This window comes from Archocentrus centrarchus, unplaced genomic scaffold (assembly GCF_007364275.1).
Source record: "Archocentrus centrarchus isolate MPI-CPG fArcCen1 unplaced genomic scaffold, fArcCen1 scaffold_58_ctg1, whole genome shotgun sequence".
NCBI classification, from domain to species: domain Eukaryota; kingdom Metazoa; phylum Chordata; class Actinopteri; order Cichliformes; family Cichlidae; genus Archocentrus; species Archocentrus centrarchus.
The window spans coordinates 1,369,880-1,390,395 of NW_022060279.1; the positions used below are offsets into that span (position 1 = coordinate 1,369,880).

Sequence of the window (20,516 nt, forward strand, 5' to 3'; positions counted from 1 at the left end):
TTCTTTTATTGTGTGTGTGTGCCTGGAGGCATACGGGTTTCTTTTTCCCCTTTTTTTTTTGTCTCTTAGTATTTTTATATTTTTCCAGCTGTTATTACAAAGTGCTTTTATGACTGTAGCGTCCAACTGTGTGTATTTTAATTCTGTTTTGTGTTCTTTTTAGTGCTGAGCGAGCCAAGAGGGATGAGCCAGTGGCTTCTTCTTATCCGTTCAATCGCAATCGATTCTCGATCACTTGTTTGATCAGGATTCTTGTCTATCGTGTGCAGCTTCTTTTATTTTGGCGATTGTCATATTTGTATCCTGTTTGATGGTGTCAAGCCAGCGAGTTCTTGGTTGGTCTCTATGTCCTCTACGTCCGCTGACCATTCCGAGCGTTATGTCTGTCTCCAAGGAGCGGCTTCTCATCATATAGGCTAATCGCTGTTTGGTTATTCTGGCTTCTAGCGAGAGGTTTGGTTTGATTTGCTCCAGCACTTCGAGACTGGTGAAACGTGCTGTCCACAGAAATCCTAGGAGTCTCCTCCAACACCACAGCTCAAAAGCATCAATTTTCCTGCTGTCTGATTTCTTCATGGTCCATGTTTTGCTTCCATATATTGCAATTGGAAACACAATGGCATTGACTGGTCTGCATTTGGTCTGGAGGCTGATGTCTCTGCTTTTCTAAATGTTATTCATGGACAGCATCACGTTACGTCCCAATGCTAAACGACGCTTGATTTCAGGGGTGCAGTCGCCATCGCAGTCTATTTTGGAGCCAAGGAATATAAACTTATCCACCACTTCGATCTCTTCACCATTCATCTTAACACTAATGTTCTTATTTACATCTGTGGTCATGATCGCCATCTTTTTGATGTTTAGATGCAGGCCATCTTTCTCGCTTTTGTCCTTTAGTGTCTTGAGCAATTGCTCCGGGCCTTTCTTACTTTCTGCGATTACAGTGAAGCATAGAAGTCAACATATCTGAGGTCATTGATATTTCTTCCTCCAATTTTCATGTTCAGCTCATCCAGTCCAGCCCTGCGCATGACCATTTCAGTATAGAGGTTGAAGCTTTGGGGTGACAGAATGCATCTCTGTCGAGTCCCTTTGTTGATCTTGATCTAGTCAATGTCACCATATGTATAATGACTTGATTAGGTCAATCCGATGTGGTGGTACACCAATTTCTTGGAAGCATTTCCATAATTTGATGTGCTGAATGATGTCAAAGGCCTTCGAGTAATCGATAAAACAGATGTAAAGCTTCTTTTGGCATTCTCGTGCTTTCTCCATAATCCACCATAGGTTTGCTATGTGATCTCGGGTGCTTCTTCCTTTTCAGAATCCGGCCTGCACCTCAGGCAGTTCCCTTTCCATGATTTGGTTTAGATGATTTTGGATGATCTTAAGAAGAATTTTGCTGGCATGTGGGATCAAGGCGATTGTTCTATAATTCACACAGTCCTTCGTGTCCCCTTTCTTTGGTATTGGTATGAATAATCAGGCACCATCTTATCTCAAAGACCTCATAGTACCATATCACCCCAACAGAGCACTTCTCTCTCAGACTGCTGGCTTACTTGTGGTTCCTAGCATACTTAAGAGTAGAATGGGAGGCAGAGCCTTCAGCTTTCAGGCCCCTCTTCTGTGGAACCAGCTTCCAGCTTGGATTCAGGAGACAGACACCCTCTCTATTTTTAAGATTAGGCTTAAAACTTTCCTTTATGATCAAACTTATAGTTAGGGCTGGATCAGGTGACCCTGAACCCTCCCTTAGTTAGGCTGCTATAGGCCTAGGCTGCTGGGGGGTTCCCATAATGCACTTTTCATTTTGATTCAGCTCTTTTTATTCTATTTATCTATAGGTGAGGAGTGATTCAAATTCAAACTAGAAAATATACCAGAAAATTGCCTATATATAATTTTCTGGTATGTAGGTAAAAACAGTTATCTGAGAAAAATTCATGGCAGGATATAAATGTAGCAGAGGCAGTCTTTATTCTGTTTCATTACCAAAAGCAGTCAAAATAACTTAACCTACAAAGAATGCCACAACAAAGGATGTAGCCACCAATTTTATAAATTGGTGGATACCAGCCAATGGTGAGAGTCAAATGGAAAAATTTGTTCCCAGCAAACTTGCTTGCTCAACCTCTGTTAGTAGACACACCTACCTTTCGTCCACTCCCTTCAACAATAACACAGACACATTCTTTACCAAGACAGACTGCACAGGTCCAGTCGTGTAGACTCCCCAGAGTCCATGAATACAACTCTGCAGAGCAAGGCAAGTAATGTTTTCAGTCCTTATTTTTAATCAAATCTAATCAACTCCTTGAGTTTCAGATTGTTTGTTTAAAAATCCCACACAGACTAATGTAGCACTTGGAACTTCAGTGTATCTTTGAGGTAGTATCTTGTTAGGCTTAAAACCTTTCAAATGTTCATGTTCTTTCTGAAGAAACTAAATCTTGACATGTGTCTGTTCAAAAATCCAAGGATTACTTCCAACCAAGATCAGATTTGTGTTAACAGGTATAATAGAATATGTTTGCACAATGTGCACCAGATCTGATAAAGATATTATCTCACAGCCATTATTCATTCAGCTAACAGTGAATTACACTGTAGGTACTGCAGATTTTTTTTATTGAGACCTGATTTCTAGGTATATATCAAAATAATTAATGCCAAAAAGAGAGAAAAATACAAAGCTATAGCACTGCTTGCATTGTTTTCAGAATAAATACAACAAAGTTGCTCTGCTTCATTCAAAAAATTGTTCTCTCAAACAAAGTGTATCCCTGTATTTCTCTTTTTTCTCATCTTGGAACATGCAGCAGCCCATCTTTAGAACAACTGTGACACCAGCCACATTCCAGCAGTCTGTCCTGCCTCTGTTCAGACATGTCGTTGTACAGTTTTGGACTGGAGCCGCTCTCCTGCCATGCCTGGAACAAAGATAGGACCCGTAGGTGAAACTACAGACACAATAATCAAGCTGCATTTCCGTATATGGCGTAGCCTACACATAAATGCATACATATGCATTGCATTAATATGGCTCATACTGTAGAACCAGAGGGAATCTGATTATCAATACAGGAAATGGACTCAGATCTTTAATGCATACATCTATCTGCACAATAGGTTACCTGAGCCTTTGAAGTTATAAGATTGCACCTCCCTACATTTTTGCTCGATGATGCTACTGGTTGTCTTTGCTAGGAAATACATTTGTGTTAACATAGACCACAAATGATGGAGAGTCTCAAGTATTTAAACCCTAGTGGGCGTTGTACCCTTTGAAGTAGTCACTGAGCCACTATTGATCATGTGTGTTATCACATGAGCCAGGTTGTGGGGCAAGGTCTCACAGTAATTTCTCCTGAAACCCCTGATAGTAATGATGCACACCTTTTTGAAAACCCTGGCTCATGTGATGATGCACATAAGCCACCATCAAGGGGACAACCCCCACAGTGGTTACCTGGGACTCTCCACCATTTAGCTTCAGAACTGAAGAAGTCTCTTGGAAGCAAGGAAGGTGAAACGTCTGCAACAAAGTCCAGTTGTCTTTTTTCAAGCTCCAGAGACTAGTCTGTTGGTATCCACTACCCTCAGCCTGCTGACCCTAACACAGAGGATGGCACTGGCCACCACAGACTCATTAAACATCTTGATTCAACAGGTATAAAAGGGCCTCAGCTGTCTCAGAAAATAGGCAGAACTTCCCTCTTGTAGAGGGCTTCTGTGTTTTTACTGAAGTCCAGTTTATTCTCAACGTGAACACCAAGTTATTTGTAATCCTCCACTCTCTCCACACAGACCCCATGGATGGAAACATGGGTCACTGGTTTTCTGGTCCTCCTCATGTCCACAACAAACTCCATAGTGTTTACGACATTAAGCTGCAGATGGGTTTGATCGAACCACATAACAAAGTTATCCACCACAGCCCTGCACTCCTCCTTGTCACCCACTCTGATACATTCCACTACTGTAGACTCATCTGAAAACTTGTTGGTGCAATTGCTGAAGTCTGTGGTGCATAGGATGAAGAGAAAGGGAGTGAGGTCTCCTGTGTTGTTGGCCACACTGGCTGACACACAGTGCTGCAGGTGCAGGTACTGTGGCTGATCCAGGATGAGTCTCTTCAGGGTCTTCATGATGTGTGCCATAGTTCTGTAGTTCTTAGAGCCCTAAGCCCTAAACTGGGACATGATGTCTTTGGCACAGGCATGAGACATGAGGCATGACCTTTTCCACCCCCCCACCCCCCGCAGCTTATCCAGGGGATCATTGAGGTGGTCCCAGGCCAGCTAAGAGATATAATCTCTCCAGTGTGTTGTGGGTCTGCCCTGGGGTCTCCTTCTGGTAGGACATGCGTCTCACCTAAGATGCACCCAGGGGGCCTAAACCACCTCAATTGTAATGATTGCCTCATTACTAATGACCATGTAATGATGCACATTGATTTAATTGCCTATCATACTATTGTTCCCCATAAAACCAAACCTAAATGCAATGACCTCCAACCCCTCTTCCATCACCACTTTCAGACATGATTAGCTGCCAGATAAATTTGAAATTAGAGAACCAATGTTCATGCTCATTCAAACAACAAAATCTAATCTGTCTGTGATCTGTTGGATTCTTCTTACATAAATATACAGGCTCTATATTTCCGCAGCATTGTTTGACTACTGCAACGTATAATGATTACACATTTGCTTCCAGAGATTGCTATGAGTCCTAACAACAATGTGGTGAACATCTATGAGATGAAAGGCAATGACTGGGTCAAGATCCATGAGTTGACAGAACACAGTGGACGAATCACAGGTACCGTATCTGTAATGGATAAATGTACTATGTTAAAATCCAAATTGAGTTTCAAAATACTCATCATTTTCAAAGCATTAAAGGGTCTTGCTCAGATGTACATCAATAAATTATTAAGGATGTATTAACCCCTTATGTACCTGAGTATTGACTTTACCCTTTATTTTAAGGTCTCAGCTAGCAAACAAGTGGAACAGTCTGCTCACTGAGATCAGATTGTCTTCATAAAATAATTTTATTGAAAATCTTTCATAAATATTTTATATGTGGCATGTTTTCATCCCTTTTTGTATTTTAATAAATTGCCTTGTCTTTTTGTTTAGCTACCTAGTTTTGTTGTTGTTATTTTTCCATAAAAACATTTTTACCGGGTGAGCTTTAGGTATGGGATTTCTTCTGCTTCTCAATGAAGACTTACAGGTTTGATAAGCTTCCTGTAAAAATGTTGAATGCTAACGTTTGGGTACTCGTTAAAAAATGTGCATTACTGTGAATAGGTGAGTTAGTTAATACTTCTTTCTGTAGGATAAATTTGTTAAGCAAATAAAAGATGAAATATTTCTTTAAAATTCTAAGTTACTTTTTCACATAGGGCCAGGTAGCTGTGGGTAGCCTTTTCTCCTTAATGGATAAAATCACTGTTTAAGAACTACATTTTGTATTTAGTTGGGTTATTTTTGTCCAATATTAAAATTTGTTTGATGATCTGAAATGTGTAAGTGTGACAAATATGCAAAAAGAAAAAAAAAGAGAAAGAAAATCAGGAAAGAAGCAAATGTTTTTTCATGGTACTAAATTTGCAAACATCTTACACTGTAAGCTAATATTCTAGTATTCAAGTGAATAACTTACCATTAAGAAAAAGCTTCATGGAAATGGACATGAGATTTCTGGGAATGTCCGGCAATGTTTGCAGCGGGTCCTTTGGGTCCTGAGTATTGTGTTGCGGGCCTTGTACACGATCAGATTGAGATCTAATGAGTCTGGAAGTCAGATCAATTACCTCCAGACTCCTTAGTGTCTGTGTTGTTGAAGCAGCAACCTGTATTTTAATAACTGTATTTCTTATGTCCACAGGCATAGATTGGGCCCCGCAGTCTAATCGCATTGTGACATGTGCTTCTGACCGCAATGCCTATGTGTGGACCCTGAAGGATGGTGTCTGGAAACCCACCCTAGTCTTGGTGCGCATCAATCGTGCAGCCACATGTGTGAAGTGGTCACCGCTGGAGAACAAGTTTGCCCTGGGCAGCGGAGCCCGTCTTATCTCTGTCTGCTACTTTGAACAGGAGAATGACTGGTGAGTATTACAAGATCCAATCTGAAATACTCAGGTTTTACACGACACGTCATGATGATGATTTCAAAGGCCAGAGTTTTTTTGTTTTTTTGAAATATTACTGCAGTTTGATAATAGTTAGTGGAAATAGATCATTACAAACTCAAAGAACACAATCTCAGTGTATTATATCTCTGTACTCATACAGATAGGATCTAAGATAAAAATTCATGGCAGCTTTCTAAACTTTTCTTCATAACACATGTACGCCCTCCTCTTTAGGTGGCTGAGTAAGCACATCAAGAAGTCCATTTGTTCCACAGTGCTGAGCCTGGACTGGCATCCCAACAACATTCTGCTGGCAGCAGGGTCTGCAGACCTTCACTGCAGGTGAGACTATGACAAAAACTGGAAACCAAAAGGACAAGTTTGGTTATAGTCTATTGTTTCTTGATTCATCAAATTCAAACTTCGAAGACTGTTTCAAGAAGAGATACAAAACTGCAACTTTCTAACAAGTACTGTATTATGTGTGCATTTTATTCCTGTATAATGCTATCCAAGGCACATCTGTTGAACTAGATATTGCCCCTTCATTAGCATGAACTCATACACTGGAATTTATTTTGTCTTAATCACACATACATTCCTCTGCTGCCCTCATTAGTGTGAGCGACACCTCAAAAATAATCCTGGGAAAAAACACTTTTCTCTCATTTAAGCAAAGTTTGATTAAGTCTAGAGTGAACAGATGTTGGAAATTTGGGTTTAAAAGCCGTAGACAGGATACAGACGACACATCAGTCTCATAAGAAATATATACATGCAAAATATTTTGCTTGAATTTCCTATTGATTACTTTAGGTTTATTCACAAATTTACACTCCTCACAAAATTAAAGGAACACTCAGAAAACACATCAGATCTCAATGGGAAAAAAAATCATGCTGGACATCTATACTGATGTGTTAGGAAGAAAACACAGCGTAAAAATCAAAATCATGTGGCAGCTTAGTCCATATCAATTTCATTGCAACAACTCAAAATAGTACTAAGTACATTGTATGGTCCCCACACACTTGTGTGCATATCTGACAACGTCAGGGCATGCTCCTAATGAGAGGACACATGGTGTCCTGTCTGACGTGAAATTTGATAGTATTAGATGGACTTAAACATACTGCCCCAGAGGTGTCCTATTGGATTTTGGTCAGGCGAGGGTGGGGGCCAGTCAATGGTATCAATTCCTTCATCCTCTAGGAGCTGCCCACACCACATTCTCACCATATGGTGCCAGGCATTGTTGTGCACCAGGAGAAACCCAGGACCCACTGCACCAGTGTAGGGTCTGACAGTGTGTCCGAGGATTTCATCCCGATACCCGATAACTGCCTGTTTCCTGGAATGGCACGCACTGATGTGCCATCCTGAAGGAGTTGGACCTCTGTAGGGTCCAGGTATGACCTCATGCTACCAGCAGTGACACCAGCAGTGACCAAATGCAGAACTACTGAAAGACCAGTCAGAAAAGATGAGGAGGGGAAAATGTGAGCGTCCTCCACCTGTAAACCATTCCTGTTTGGGGGGCTGGTCTCATTGTTGCCCCTCTTGTGCATGAACACCAAAGCAGCTGAAACTGATTAACGACCCCTCTGATACTTACTGACCTCATCAGTATCACAGATGCTTCACTGACTGATGTCTGATTAAAAAGTGTTCCTTTAATGTAGTTACACAACATAGATCCATCCATCCATTCACTTATCCTGTTCAGGGTCACGGGGGGCGCTGGAGCCTAGCCCAGCTGATATAGGGCGAGAGGCAGGATACACCCTGTATAGGTCATCAGCAGGGCCAACACAGAGAGACAGACAACCATCCACACTCACATCCACACCTATGGGCAATTTAGAGTGACCAGTTAACCTAACCCCAGTAAGTGCATGTCTTTGGACTGTGGGAGGAAACCCACACAGACACGGGGAGAACATGCAAACTCCACACAGAGAGAGAGTGAGGGGTGTGTGTGTGTGTGTGTCTGTGTGTGTCAATGTGGAATCGAACCCAGACTTTCCAGATGTTATTCCAGCTCTGAGGCAGCAGTGCTAACCACCGCGCCACCGTGCTGCCCATAACATATATTCTATATTTAATATTTTTGCTTTCAACATAATATTGTTTTGTAAGGATGTTTCTGTAATAAAATTAATAAGTCACATATGTGAGGCATGATCAGCAATCACAAGGTTTTATTTAATAAAATAATGTCAGTAATGTCAGTACACTTATTCATTTTGGTTCCTGCTCATACAAGCTTTATGGGTCATAAAAGAGACAAAATTCAAAGAGTAAGTAAGAGGTGGGGCCCGAAACTGATTTCCATACAAATGTTTTGTTTCTCAGGGTTTTCTCAGCCTACATCAAGGACATTGAGGAAAAGCCTGGACCCACTGCCTGGGGGGCCAAGATGCCTTTTGGGGAGATGATGCTGGAGCATAAGGACTGTGGTGGGTGGGTGCACAGTGTTTCCTTCTCTCCCAGTGGAGACCAGCTGGCATGGGTGGCCCACAACAGCAGCATCACTGTGGTTGATGCTGCACAGGGGAAGGAGTGAGTACTGATACTGAGCCACGTATTCCATTAACATGAGCTCTATTAATATACCCATTTCTGAAAGCTCTCCTTCTGTATGGACCATTCTACCCTAACTGGTTTGAGCTGAAATAATAATAAAATTTGTATTTTCTTTTATCAAAACTTTTATTAGATATCTGTTGTTCTAAAGGACACAAATTTAATAACAGAACACACAATTTTCATCTTGTGTGTTCAAACTATCTTGTAATAACTTTCCTCTCCCAAAATTTGTCACTTCCAAACCATGGAATTCATTTCAGGAAAGAAAAAAAAATCTTCTAAATCTTTGCTTTGTTGCAAGAAAAGGGTGGGAAAAAGGGGGGGGGGGGGGGGGGGGGGCTATCGTCCCAACCAGTAATGAAAATATAAAATAAATGTAGAAGTAAGTATAACATTGCAGCCACATTTCATAACAGAAAACCCTTCAGCAGACGTCTGATTACCTTCTGCAGAACTGTTTGGCTGTAGTTTGGAGGCCTTGTCCTAAACTTTTATCTAAATACTTTTACTCAGCCCTGGGTTAATATAGATATAATACATACTCCAGCAAACATATTTTCAATATTCAATATGGTAAACAAATTAGCAAAAGTACATACCGCCTTCTTGTATGAGGGTGTATACAGTATAACAGGGATCCTCAAATCCAGGCCTTAAGGGCCGGGGTCCTGCAGGTTTTAGATGTGTCCCTGATCCAACACACCTGAATCAAATGGCTGAATTACCTCCTCAGTATGCAGTCAAGTTCTCCAGAGTCCTGCTAAGGACTTCTATATTTGACTCAGGTGTGTTGAAGCAGAGACACATCTAAAACCTGCAGGACACCGGCCCTCAAAGGCCTGGAGTTGAGGATCCCTGCAATATAATGTCTTTCTGTTTATATAATCTATAACAACAAGACAGATATAATGTGTACTTATAAAGTATTCACATTATAATACTCGTATGTGCTATACTGTACAGGAATATTACTACATGATGCACAAACATTACATAATCTGCTGCTATCAATGCATTATATGTAACATCACTAAAATCTTAAGGCAACAGTGTACAAACAACCATGCATATTGCTGAGCAGTAGGTACGGCTATAGTATTGCTAATAATTCAATTTTATAGCACCAAATCACAACAAACAGTCACCTCAAGGTGCTTTGTATTGTGGGTAAAGACCCTACAATAATCAGTCATAGTCTGTAATTTTTATGGCACAGGTGTCAAACTCAAGGCCCGTGGGCCAGATCCGGCCCACGATATAGTTTTATACAGCCTGCGAGATCATTTCATATGACTATTATTAATGGTAAATAGCAGTCCCACCATTTATACTACAAATCCCACAATGCACAGCAACAGCTGTGGTGCAGGTCAAGACCTGTGCACTAACCTGCTTTCCTGCATTGCCAATGACACGGATCAGTGATCAGCAGATAAAAACATCGGTCAGCACTTTTCACAGGGACATTTAGATTAGCCTGACCCCCAAAAATGGCCAAATGAAAAATGGAAAACAGGGATGTTCCAAAGAGGTGGGAGGCAGAGGACCTGATCGCTGACATCAGAGGTAAACTGTGTGTCTCTTTTCCTCACCTGTGATGTGTGGGAAAAGAGCGGATTGGTGGGACGGATACAGGAGAAGATGCACAACACGTCATAAGCACCGTAACACAGACAGTGAACTTCATAAGAGGCAAAGGTTGAAATCACCGGCAGTTTCAGAGGAAATAGCTTCTGAATCTGGTTACATGGTTTATCACACAGGTGAGATGAGCTACCTGAGGAAATCTGTCAGTTCATGAAAAGTAAGAAAGAAATTAAATAAGAGAGAAACTAAATAACTTGTTGTTTCTTGTTTTTGGACTTTTTTTTGCTGATAACACATCACAGTTTTTATCTGAAATATTCTTTATGTTTAAATATTTTTTCTGATGTTATTTTTGAAGAAAATTATAATTTTATATTTTATTTAATGTGTTGAGGAAAAAGTTGCTGTATTCTAGCCATTCAAATTCAAATATTTTTAGTTTTAGACTGTTGAATAAATGTTAATCCTGTTTGGCCCATGATTTAGACTGTTTTCAATCAATCCCCACTTTGTCCACAGCCGGTTCTGTGATTGAGTTTGACACCCCTGATTTATGCCCATGAGAGACAATGCTCAGCCAATCAGAAGTTGGCATCACAGACCAATCAATAAGGCTGCCTCCTGGAATCGATGTTATTATAGGCTGGCTCTTTATCTAGGACTTTAGGATTCCCCAGTTTCTCACTGTCTAGCTACTGCCAGCTGTTCCATGACCAGTCAGGATCTCCACTTTCTCCATTTCAGTCAAAAATGGTCAAGCAGGTATAACTAATTGCACAGCAAAAAATGATCACATGATTAGGCTAAGCCAATCAGTTACCAGAAAGAGGACGCATATATTATATATTATACTCTCCACTTAAAATAAACACAGCCAAAGTGTAAAAATGGTGTTAAACATCCAGGAATATAAATATCAGCACTATATTTTAACTATAACTACTATAACTCAGCATGCTAAGCTAAAGGCAATCACGATCTGAAAAGATGTTCATGAATAAAAACATAACCTATTTCACTAAAATCAAAAACATTTATTTCCTTGCAGAAATTGTGTGTTTGGTAATGACAAAAAAATCAGATTCTCAGAGTTTGCAACACAATTACTCAAATTGCGCTTTTAAGTATGGGATTGCAATTTGAACCAGTTCGGGGGAGTGGCCTAAATAGGGGTCATATTTCATGTTTCTTACTTTGACTTTGTCTGTTAAGGGTAACCCAGCTGACCAGTGACAGTCTGCCACTGCTGAGTGTTCTCTATGTCAGCCCAACTGAGATTGTCGCTGCGGTAACTACCTCCATGTTTCTGTTTGTGTAAATTAAATTTATCATTTATTATAAATGGATCAAATGACTATGAGTCATGTGAAAGGCATAGTGGAAAGAAAGAAAGAAAACATGTTTAATTTCACAAAATGGCTGAAATTTAGTTCCTGGTTTTAGGATTTTATTTCTAAGTTAAGAATATATATTAATATCAATATCCCATTATAAACTGAATATCTCTGTACTTAGGGACATGACTGCTGCCCCTACCAGTATACATATAAGGGTCCTGGCTCTCTGGAGTTTGTGAAAAAGCTTGACATCCCAAAGCAGACCTCCAGAGGCAGCATGTCAGCAATGCAGCACTTTCGCAACCTGGACAAAAAGGCCACTGAGGAGGACACCAGTGACCTGGACACCCTTCATCAGAACAGCATCACGTGAGGGAGATGGTCTTTTACCATAAAGAAAAAAAGAAGCACAATGACTTTCATTTCTTAAACGACTGTTTGATAAAGCATGTTCTAAATATCTCATCTATTTATTTCCTGTCATCTAACCACCATCAATGATCAAATTAAAACATAAGCTTTTCAAGGCGTACTTTTAGAATTTGAAACTGTTCACTGAAGGATCAATTGTTGATTTGGGTGTGAATATAATAACACGGCTCTTAGCCACATGTTGTCTCGGTGTCTTATTGATGTGAGCAGAAGTACATTTTAAAGCCACCACTGTATAACTATGCTGTAATACCTGCGTATCTCACTTTGCTCACAGAAGTGCATCTATTAGTACAGCTCAGACATTTTGTCTATACGTGCTCCCTCGAGGGGCCATATTTCAGTTATTTGTACAACTGTTTTCAGCTATTTTATCTTTGAATGTCTTAGCTGTTACTATACTTACAATACAAAAAGGTTGTAGTAAGCCTGGCATTGTGTTGTGCTCTGCAGGCAGCTGTGTGTTGTATCACAGGAGAAAGCCAAAGTTGGGCAGTACAGCAGTGTGGGTCTGGATGGAGCTATGGTGATCTGGGATTTTAAGGTACTGTCTTCAGTAGAAGTGTTAAGATGTCATTTAGAAATTTGACTCAAAAATTCACTTGAATGCAGTTATTTGTGAGGTTCTTTAGTGTCACCACATGTGAATGTAGTTTTGTCCTAAAAATAAATGATTTTTAATTGCTCTGATGAAAATAATAATAATAACTTAGATTTATATAGCGCCTTTCAAGAAACCCAAGGATGCTGTACGAAGAGTGTAAATAAACAAAAGCAAATAAACATAAACAAAAAATAAGTAAATGAATAAACTACAGATTAAAAGCTTTTTTTAACAGGTTAGTTTTCAAAGGTTTCTTAAAAGAGTCCAGTGATGGGATGTTGCAAAGTTCAGAAGGGAGAGAGTCCCAGAGGGTGGGGGCCTCCCCACTGAAGCCTCTGTCCCCAAAGGTGTGGAGTTTGGTGCGGGGGACAGAGAGCAGACCCGTGGCTGAGGACCTAAGTGTCTGAGACTGTGGGTATGAGTGAAGTCAGAATACTCTCACTTTGTGGAAACTGAGCAAGCTCAATTTACTAATGTACTAATACAGTTAATATTAGTTAAAAGAACACTGGGATTCTCTGTGAGAAACCAGTAAAACCAGAATGCAGAAATTTGCAAATCATTTAATCACTATATAAACTAAATAAAGTACAAAGACAAAAGGTAAGAAACTGAACTATTTGCTCATTATGAATTTATCGAGGCATTTTAAAAATGTGGGGAAAACGGAAACAAGACTAGAAAAGTTGAATTATATATATAACATGTCACAATTCTTCAGGATAATTGGCATCAAGTGAGTAATGTAATTGGGTTGAAAATTAATTACGTTTCCAAGGCTGAGTCTATGAGAATTAATAACTGTGTGTACAAATGATTGAACAAATTCATTATAATGTTTCTTAAAATAAACTTAGGGGTGTCTTCATCTACAGTTTATAATATTACTATCAGGAGAAATCTCACAAGACAAGGGACAAGGCTCAAATCAATCAATTTTCTGATTCCATGATCTCCAAAATCCTGGCAGTGATTTGTCACTGCACTTTCATTTTGATTGCTAAAAAATACTTTAAAGTCAGTCATAAGTCAGATCTGCAACCAGAGAGATTCCTACACCTTAGAGTCTGGGGCCATAATATTGGTTGCAGGCTCTGAAATATGAAATTCATGTTTGATGCCAGAGACTCAGGATTGTCAACATACACTGCTCAGAAAAATGAAAGGAACACTTTTTAATCAGAGTCAATTAAACTGCTGGCCACCTCCTGGGTGTTCATCAGTCTCAGCTGCTTTGGTGTTCATCAAATTACCAACAGGTGCCCCCCCCCCAAACAGGAATGTTTTACAGCTGGAGGACACTCACATTTTCCCCTCCTCATCTTTTCTGACTGGTTTTCTCTAGTTCTGCATTTGGCTAGGGTCCGAGTCACTGCTGGTAGCATGAGGTCATACCTGGACCCTACAGAGGCTGCACAGGTAGTCCAACTCCTCCAGGATGGCACATCAATACGTGCCATTGGCAGAAGGTTTGCTGTGTCTCCCAGCACAGTCTCAGAGCATGGAGGAGACTCCAGGAGACAGACAGTTACTCTAGGAGAGCTGGTCCTTAACCCATCAGCAGGACCAGGATCTGCTCCTCTGTGCAGGAGGAACAGGATGAGCTCTGCAGAGCTACAAAATGACCTCCAGCAGCCACTGGTGTGAATGTCTCTGAGCAAACGATCAGAAACAGACTTCATGAGGGGGGCCTGAGGGCCCAACGTCCTCTAGTGGGTGCTGTGCTCACTGCCTGGAGCCTGATTGGCATTTACCATAGAATACCAGTATTAGCAGGTCCTCCACTGGAGCCCTGTGCTTTTCAGAGATGAGAGCAGGTTCACCCTGAGCACATGTGACAGATGTGAAAGGGTCTGAAGAAGTCATGGAGAACGTTATGCTGCCTGTGACATCATTCAGCATGACCGCTTTAGTGGGTCAGTGATGGTCTGGGAGGCATATCCATGGAGGGATGCACAGACCTCTACAGGCTATGCAAAGGCACCCTGACTAGCATTAGGTATAGGGACAAAACCCTTGAATTCATTGTCAGAGCCTACACTGGTGCAGTAGGTCCTGGGTTCCTCCTGGTGCACAGCAATGCCTTGCCTCACATGTGGAGAGAGTATGGAGGCATTTTCTGGAGGATGAAGGAAGTGATAACACTGACCACCGCAGAGGTGCCGGTGCTGGTGCCAGTTTCAGTGAACCAGCGTAACGCTTAATAACGAGCCTACCACGCTTTGTGAACTGCTCCTTTAAGTATGAGCGTGGGCGGGTCCTCGTCTGGACACGGAAGCCGAAGCGCACAAACGTGGGAGAACACGCTCTCCTTTCTGTGCTGCAAATATGTTTTAGGGTCCAAACCAAACTACTGCAGCATCTGTGTGCAGCACAGAGGGAAACACAGACAGCGATTAGAACAAATGGTAAATAGACTAGTTCTTATATAGCGCTTTTCTACTCAATTAGAGCACTCAAAGCGCTTACACAACATGTTTACATTTACCCATGCACACCCATTCGTACAAGCACTTCCATATTAACTAAGCTAAGTGCTTTAATTATCTACCATTCACACACATTCACACTCCGACAGTTGCGTCGGAGAGCAACTTGGGGTTAAGTATCTTGCCCAAGGATACATTGGCATGTAGCCTGGAGTAGCCAGGAATCGAACCACTGACCTTCCGATCAGTAGGTGACCTGCTCTACCTACTGATCGGAAGGTCAGTGGTTCGATTCTACCTACCACCCAAGACGACAAGTACACACTTTCTGTCCTTTTATCTGTGATATGAACTGATACAAAGCAGCGAGTTCAGCCTTAGAGCCCAACCTAATTCACAGCCATGAAGATCGCTGCGCTTTTCTCATGTAATACACATGTAATATAGTAGAAAACTGGATGTCGAGACGGCAGAGTCACGCCCCTCTGTCGCCTTTGGCACGCGTTCAACGCCGAGTTGAACCCATTTTTCGGCCGAGCACCGAGTGCGTTCGCGGTGGAAAAACTGCCAAATCAAAGGTAGCGCTGCAAGTCGGCTGCATGACCCCAGGACACATATCCCCCCATTCTTGGATGGTGTTCTGTAACTGCAATTTCCAATGTGTGAACTTGTTCACCCACATGGCAATAAACTTCATTCATTCATTCAGTTCACATACTGGTACCGGCACCGGAACCCCATCGGTGGAAAAGCGGCCTGACTGGCCCCCATGCTCAGTACCCATGCTCGCCTGACCTAAATCCACTAGAACACCTCTGAGAATTATGTTTTGGTCCATCCAACGCATCCAAGTTGCACAGCAGGCTGTCCAGGAGGTCAGTGATGCCCTGGTCCAGATCTGGGAGGAGATCCTCCAGGACACCATCCATTGTCTTATTAGGAGCATACCTTGACATTTTCAGGTATGAATACATGTACAAGGGGGCCATGCAAACTACTGAGTACCATTTTGGGTTGCCACATCTTATTTTTCCACTTTGAGTTTCCACGTGTTTTTTTAATCCAGCCCTCTGGATAAAGAGATTTGAGAATCACACACGTATTGGTTTTCAGAAAGTTTGCAGCTTCATTGTTTTTAGATCTTTTGTCATATGTTTCTAAAATATACTGAAGTGTAATAACAAGCTTTTACTGAGTTTATGCAAAGAGTCAATATTTGCAGTGCTGGACTGCCCTTTTTAATACCTTTGCAATTTGCCCTGACATGCTGTCAGGTGACCTGTACAGGGTGTACCCTGCATCTCACCCTGTGTTAGCTGGAATAGGCTCCAGCCCCCCTGCGACCCTGAACAGGATAAGCAGAAGAGGATGGATGGATGGATGCTTTCAATCAACTTCTGGGCCAAATACCGACTGATAGCAACTCATTCTTGCATTATCAATGCTGGGAGTTTGTCAGAATTTGTGGGTTTTTGTTTATCAGTCTGCCACTTAAGGATTGATCACAAGTTCTCAATGGGATTAAGGTGTGGGGCGTTTCCTGGCCATGGACCCATCATGCAAAAGGCAGACAATCATTTATCCAGATGCCCCAAACAACAGGACAGGGGCTTCGTCAGAGGAAATGACTTTACCCCAGTCCTCAGCAGTCCAATCCCTGATTGTTTTGCAGAATATCAGTCTGTCCTTTATGAATTGCCTTCTTTGCTTCCCTTCTTGACACCAGGCCATCCTTCGCCTCACTGCACATGCAGATGCATTCACACCTGCCATTCATAGCACTGATGGCGCCCAAATCTCGCAGCCGAATCACTTTTTGGAGATGGTACTAGCACTTGCTGGACTTTCTTGGGCACACTGAAGCCTCTTCACAACAAGTGAACCTCTCTCCTTGAAGTTCTTGATGATCCGATACACGGTTGAGTTAGGTGTCATCTTACTATTAGCAATTTCCCATGCTTGTGAAACCCTTTTTATGGAAAGCAATGATGACTGCACGTGTTTTCTTGCAGTTAACCATGGTAACAAAGAGGGAGAACAATGATTTCAAGAACTACCCTCCTTTTAAAGCATCCAGTCTGCTATTCAAACTCGGTCAGCATGAGAGAATGATCTCTAGCCTTGTCCACTCTCACCAGTGTTAACAAGAGTGTCATTGAAATGATGTCAGGAAGTACTTTTGCAGCAGGGCTGAAATTAAGTGGAAATTACTTTTTTGAGATTTAGTTCATTTTCATGTCAAAGAGGGACTTTGCAGTTATTTGCAATTCATGTAACCCCCCTCAAAGCATTCTAGATGCAAACTTCCACCATAAAAACTGGGACAGCAAACTTTGTGAAAACCAATACTTATGTCATTCTCAAAACTCTCAAAACCCGACTGTAGGTTGATACAATGAAACAATGTGGCAACAGTTTGTTCCTAACAGATTACCCAGTTTATATTAGTATAGATATCCAACATGATTTTTTTTTCCCCATTGAGAGCTGATGTGTTTTCAAAGTGTTCCTTTATTTTTTCTGAGCAGTATATCATTGCATAAGGGTTTTTCATGCTCACAGTAGTTTCAGGAAGTCAAACTGGATTTACTGGATGTCTGTGCTCACTCAGGGTGGCTGTAGCTCAGGAGGTAGAGCAGATCACCTACTAATCAGAATGTTGGTGGTTTGATTCTGGGCTGCATGCCAAAGTATCCTTGGGCAAGATGCTGAACCCCAAGTTGCTCTCCAACGCAAGTGTTGGAGTGTGAATGTTAGACAGTAAAAGCACTTAGCTTAGTTACACATGGAAGAGCTTGTATGAACGGGTGAATGTAATGGGCAGTGGGTAGGCGTTTGCCTTACAGCTGGAGGGTTGCCGGTTCAAGCCCCTGTCCCTGCGCTGCGTTGTGTCCTTGGGCAGGACACTTAAACCACATTGCCTAACAGTAGCACCGGTCTCTGGCTGCATGACCGCAGATGCTCGTCTCTGGATGAGTGATCTGGAATGATCACTTTGTTGTGTGCACAATGCCAATGAGTTGAATCTAACATCTAAATGTGTTGTATAAGTGCTTTTTTACAGATAGAGTAAAAAAGCACTATATAAGAACCAGTGCATTTACTGTTAGCTACAATGCAATAACACACATCATTTGACTCCCCTTGTATGCCAGTTCAATCTTAAAGACTCCTCTAATGTTTTTACTCTTTTCTTGCAGCACTGACTCCACGGATATTGACGCTTGAGGCGTCAGAGTATCAAACACATCGTTGGTTCACCCACTCATCTGCATTTCTTAATGACTGGAAAATGATATTAACACATGTGATATTTGTCAAAAACATGTTTAAAAATTGTTTAAAGAAATAAATGGACAATACTGTGCATGATGGCGGGCAGGCTTCTCTGTGTGTGTGTGTGTGTGTGTGTGTGTGTGTGTGTGTGAGAGAGAGAGAGAGATGAAACCTGTCCATTTACCATTTATGATTCAGTGGGAAATTACAGGAATGAGTCTTCATATTTATATGCTGATATCTGTTTATAAATAACACTTGTTCAAAGCACCAGGGTGGCTCAGTGGTTGAGTAGGCGACCACATATGCCACGTGGTGGAGCAGATGGTGCAGGTTTGAGTCCCGACCTAGTTGCCATTTGCTGCGGGTCTTTCCCCACCTCTCCTCCTGTCTGTATCCACTGTACTATCAAATAAAGGCCAAAAAAACCCCATTAGGTGTTCAATAATGACCACTATATCTTTGCTTCTTTACATTCTTCACACCAAGATAACCAGCAAAGATCTTTTTTCTTTATTCTTTACATACAGACACATCCATATTCACACACAACTCCTTCAGCCTTCAACTACAGTATAAGGATATCTAGTAAATCAAAATTACATCTCAACACATTTAGCCACAGTGGTGTGGCAGCATGGTGGTGTGGTGGTTAGCACTGCTGCCTCACAGCTACAATGACATCTAGATGGTCTGGGTTCAATTCCGCCCGGGCCTCTCTCTGGAGAGTTTGCGTGTTCTCCCCGTGTCTGCATGGGTTTCCTCTCACAGTCCAAAGACATGCAGCTGCTGGGGTTTGGTTAATTGGTCACTCTAAATTGCCCTCAGGTGTGAATGGTTGTCTGTCTCTCTGTGCTGGCCCTGTGACAGGCTGGTGACCTGTTCAGGGTGTACCCTGCCTCTCACCCCATGACAGCAGGGATAGGCTCCAGCCCCCCCGCATCCCTGAACAGGATAAGCAGAAGAGAATGGATGGATGGTGAGTGCTGTGGGGCAGTAGCCAGGTTGTGCAGGGACTGTGGTAGCTGCTTTGAGGCATGCAGGTGCCACTGCCTGTCTGAGAGAGATGTTGAAGACAATACTTGAGGACCTGCTCGGGGATGTTGTCAGGTCCTGTAGCTTTTCATGGTTTGGTACTAGTGAGGATATGCTTCACTACAGCTGCAAGATCTGATTGCCAGTTGAAGGGGGGAGCCACTGTGCTTGGGTGGGGTTGCTTGCCTCAAACCGAGTAGAGAAACGGTTGAGTTCATCAGGCAGGGTGGGGTCATTGAGACATATCTGTGGGGGCAGGGCTTGCAGTCAGTCAGAGAATGGAAGCCTGGCCAAAGCTGCTGGGTGTCCCCTGTGTTAGTGAAGTGGCTGTGGAGTCTGGCTCCCAGCAATGTGCACACTTCAGCACACGTCCAGGGAGTGTTGTCATTGTGACACTTGTAGGTTTTGTCCGTCACTATGTTATCAATACATTTATCAATGTAGCTGATGAATTCTCTGTTTTCCTCCAAGTTAAGTCCTGTGTTATCTCAAAACAGTCCTGCAGTGTGGGACTAGCATCATGTGACCAGACTCCAGATTATGTTTGAAGCATTAATTATCTAGATCAGGGGTAGGAAACTCCAGGCCTTGAGAGCCCGTGTCCTGCAGGTTTTAGATGTGTCCCTGATCCAGCACACCTGACTCAAATGACTGAATTACCTCCTCAGTCTGCAGTCAAGTTCTCCAGAGTCCTGCTAATGACTTCTATATGTGATTCAGGTGTGCTGGATCAGGGACACATCTAAAACCTGCAGGACACCGGCTCTCTAGGCCTGGAGTTCCCTACCCCTGATCTAGAACATGTGCTTCGACTGGTAGCAGCAAAGTCTGGTAGCTCTGATCTTATTTTTGCTCTATTTTTTTTTTTTGTCAGTTTTCTTTTGTTTTTGTCTTCTTCTGTGGTGAGAAGAGTTTACTCAAGAGAGGAGCTTTTTCCTTTGAAATGGAGCAAATCTGGAAGATCCCACTCTATTCCAGCTGAGATAAAGAGGTGTTTTCATGGGTGCTGTGCTGGTGCAAAGGTGAAGGCTTGGAAGTGGAGTAAGTCCTTTTTGCCAACAGTCATC

General features: G+C 42.0%; 1 protein-coding gene across 2 annotated transcripts; it reads left to right on the forward strand.

The window, feature by feature from the left end:
* Nucleotides 1–2,172: 2,172 nt before the first annotated feature.
* On the forward strand, nt 2,173–18,830 carry LOC115777625 (actin-related protein 2/3 complex subunit 1A-B). 2 transcript variants are annotated; one of them, XM_030725543.1, is made up of 10 exons: nt 2,173–2,275; nt 2,829–2,959; nt 4,729–4,833; nt 5,911–6,133; nt 6,395–6,502; nt 8,516–8,722; nt 11,549–11,624; nt 11,852–12,042; nt 12,559–12,649; nt 18,339–18,827. In XM_030725543.1, the coding sequence occupies exons 2-10, from the start codon at nt 2,896–2,898 to the stop codon at nt 18,342–18,344; spliced, it is 1,071 nt and encodes a 356-aa protein (XP_030581403.1). In that variant the 5' UTR covers nt 2,173–2,275; nt 2,829–2,895; the 3' UTR covers nt 18,345–18,827. The 2 variants fall into 2 exon arrangements, with proteins under 2 accessions (XP_030581403.1, XP_030581404.1); XM_030725544.1 differs by lacking the exon at nt 2,173–2,275 and having other exon boundaries at nt 2,869–2,959; nt 18,339–18,830.
* Nucleotides 18,831–20,516: the final 1,686 nt, after the last annotated feature.

What these genes read in the sequence shown, in the direction of transcription:
- LOC115777625 (XM_030725543.1), top strand. Translation starts at nt 2,896, where the DNA reads ATGTCGTTGTACAGTTTTGGACTGGAGCCGCTCTCCTGCCATGCCTGG. An exon ending in TTTGAACAGGAGAATGACTG is followed by an intron (nt 6,134 to 6,394) that starts GTGAGTATTACA and finishes CCTCCTCTTTAG; the next exon opens with GTGGCTGAGTAAGCACATCA. An exon ending in TCTGCAGACCTTCACTGCAG is followed by an intron (nt 6,503 to 8,515) that starts GTGAGACTATGA and finishes TTTGTTTCTCAG; the next exon opens with GGTTTTCTCAGCCTACATCA.